General features: G+C 38.6%; 1 protein-coding gene across 1 annotated transcript in view; it reads right to left on the bottom strand.

Moving 5' to 3' along the window:
* Positions 1 to 2,347: 2,347 nt before the first annotated feature.
* The window catches only part of VEGFD (vascular endothelial growth factor D), a 46,568-nt gene continuing 46,366 nt past the window's right edge, over positions 2,348 to 2,549 (bottom strand). The window contains exon 7 of the mRNA XM_018563063.1: positions 2,348 to 2,473. Coding sequence (XP_018418565.1) covers positions 2,353 to 2,473 — 121 coding nt within the window. The 3' untranslated portion in view covers positions 2,348 to 2,352. The remainder of the gene's footprint in view (positions 2,474 to 2,549) is intronic.

Below are 2,549 nucleotides of genomic sequence, written 5' to 3'. Positions count from 1 at the left end.
TATATATATATCTCTATTGTACGTATATCTATATATAGATATTTCTATATATAGAGATAGATCGATAGATCGATAGATCTATCATTCTAAAACAATGGTTTATTATTTATTCACTGTATGCTAATGGTTATATCTACTGCTTAAAATATCCTTTTTCATTCCTGCCTCCTACTGACAGTATATGGAACCACATGTAGAAGTATTTCAGTTTGGCACACTATTGATGTCTTGAGATTCATTCTTCTCTATTTAACACGAATCAGCAGACCTGTATGTTTTCCATGTGCACAAGGTATGTCTGTCCTCGCTGCTGGTGATAAAGAGGCTCTTATTCATCTTCACTGGTAATATGTTATGTCATACCATAATGACAGTAACACAAGTCTACATTTTCCAACTCCCCGTACACTCATTCATCCTGTATAGATTGCTCTTGCTAAGAAATGCTCTGAATGTGTAACATTGTTTCTATTCCATTTTCATACCATCATCGCAGAGAATTCCAGATGTACAATTACCACACTGGAGATTTCCCCAGCAAATAATCAGATGTTGGAGAGATGTTTGGCAGCCATTCTCCAGGCATCTCATTTTTTTTTTTTTTAAAGGCTATAATAGGAACATACACATAGCATTATATGTATGTTATCTGAACAGGGGGCATAGCCGAACTCCCCTGGGCTTCAGTGCAAAATCTTCACTGGAGCTACACAACATCCCTCCCTATTAATAATTCCTACCATATACTTAAAGTGAAACTCCAGGTTAAAACACATATGCGATTTAGTACTATACCTGCCAATGAATTTGTAATTCTGTACAGCCAACTCCTGATTTAAACAACTCATAGTGCACACAGCCAAAAAACACTCTACCTTACTGGTTCAGTTTAGAAGTGTATGCAAATGCACAAAAACAATAGACACCATTATTAAACCTCCTGCCCCACTTTGGACAAAGAAAACGGAAAAACTTTTTATAGGGGTTTTAGTGGTGGTCACGTAACTGCTCAGTCCCTCTCCTCTCCCGCAGCTTGATTCGCGGTAAAAAAAAACGACAAACGCGTGTTTCCGAGGGCTACTTGGCTGTATTCCAATGGAAACGCACAACAAAAACGCCCCAAATAAGCTCCTGTACTTCTTTGGGCGTAGGACATTTTGTAGCGTGTTCATACGGCCTGTAATACGCCCAGGTGTGAACCATACCCATAGGAAATAATGGGATTTCGGTGTTTGAGCGTTTTGCAGAGCATGCTACAAAACGCCCAGGTGTGAACCAGGCCTAAGCGGAACTGGCAGGATCACCAGATATTTTTTGACTGCTGAACATCAGTGAGAGATTGCAGACATTGCTTGGGTATAAAGAGGAGTTCAGTGAATTAGTAAAGGAGTTTTTAACGTTAGAGTTAACATACACTTTCAAGCGTATTTCTACTTTTGAGTCAAATTAAAGAATGTGTTCCCATTCACACAGCATTCTGAAAAATTATTGTAAAAGTATTTCTTACCTTTTTAGATGTCTCTTAGGCCTTTGGGCACACTGCAGCTACTCTGAACAATGTCTGACTAATTCTGTACTCAAAGGGGGGGACACTGAAGGTGGCCATACACTATGCAAATTTCATCCGGTTCTTGATAATCCTCCGCCTGGCATCCCACGATCAGTTGATCGAAAGAGCAGGTTGGAAAATCTTCAAACACACAGGGCCAGCAGCTAATGATCTGCTAGCTCTGTTCAGGTGTTCTGGCAGTGGATGGTGGCCACCATCAGAATACAATGAAGACAGCGGGAGAATCCTCAATCAACGCCCGTTAGCATTAATAGAGGAATCTATTATATTTTCTTCCTTCAGGCCAAAGGTTGAACGAGGCAATATTGGTTTTATATCATTTACAACTGAGAGTGAGATCCACCAGAACAGTACAAACAGGGTTAATTATGGTAAACATCAACTCCCCGTGCCCTCCTTGAAATGACACAGAATAGAAAAAGTTCAGTTTTAGAGTTTTCATAAAAGAGCAAGTAAAATGATCGGCTTGAACTATGAGGATGAGTGATTTTCACTCACCTCATAGTTCTCCTTTTAAATAGTACTGAAACAAATGATACAGAGCTCATAGTATAATATGAAACAAATACACTGACAACCAGAAGATCCATCTATGGGACACACTAGATATTCTTTTCATTGGACGCTCAAGTGTCATTCTGTATTGATATTTATAGCAGGATAACCAAATAATCAGTAAATTGCCACACAGAAAAGAACAACAGCTTTTTATATAAATGTGCTCTTTAATTGTAAAATATAAAAATGGTTGTTGAAACATTTTAAAGCCTGAAGAATGCTGATTATGGGTTTTCATTGTTATGATATGAAAAAGGTTCTCTTCTGACACAGTCGAAATGCTTTGAGCACACTTTCCTACCACCTGGGCACACTATGGCTTGAAACGGGCAGTCATCTTTACAGCTGAAGCAGAGAATAAATAATTTGTAATGATACAATCACATTAACATCTACAAGAAATGACGATTACAAAGGGGGG

The sequence above is a fragment of the Nanorana parkeri genome, unplaced genomic scaffold (assembly GCF_000935625.1).
Source record: "Nanorana parkeri isolate BGI_ZX_2015 unplaced genomic scaffold, ASM93562v1 scaffold628, whole genome shotgun sequence".
Classification (NCBI taxonomy): Eukaryota; Metazoa; Chordata; class Amphibia; order Anura; family Dicroglossidae; genus Nanorana; species Nanorana parkeri.
The sequence above is the reverse complement of the archived record's forward strand: the minus strand, read 5'-3'. Positions and strand labels throughout refer to the sequence as shown.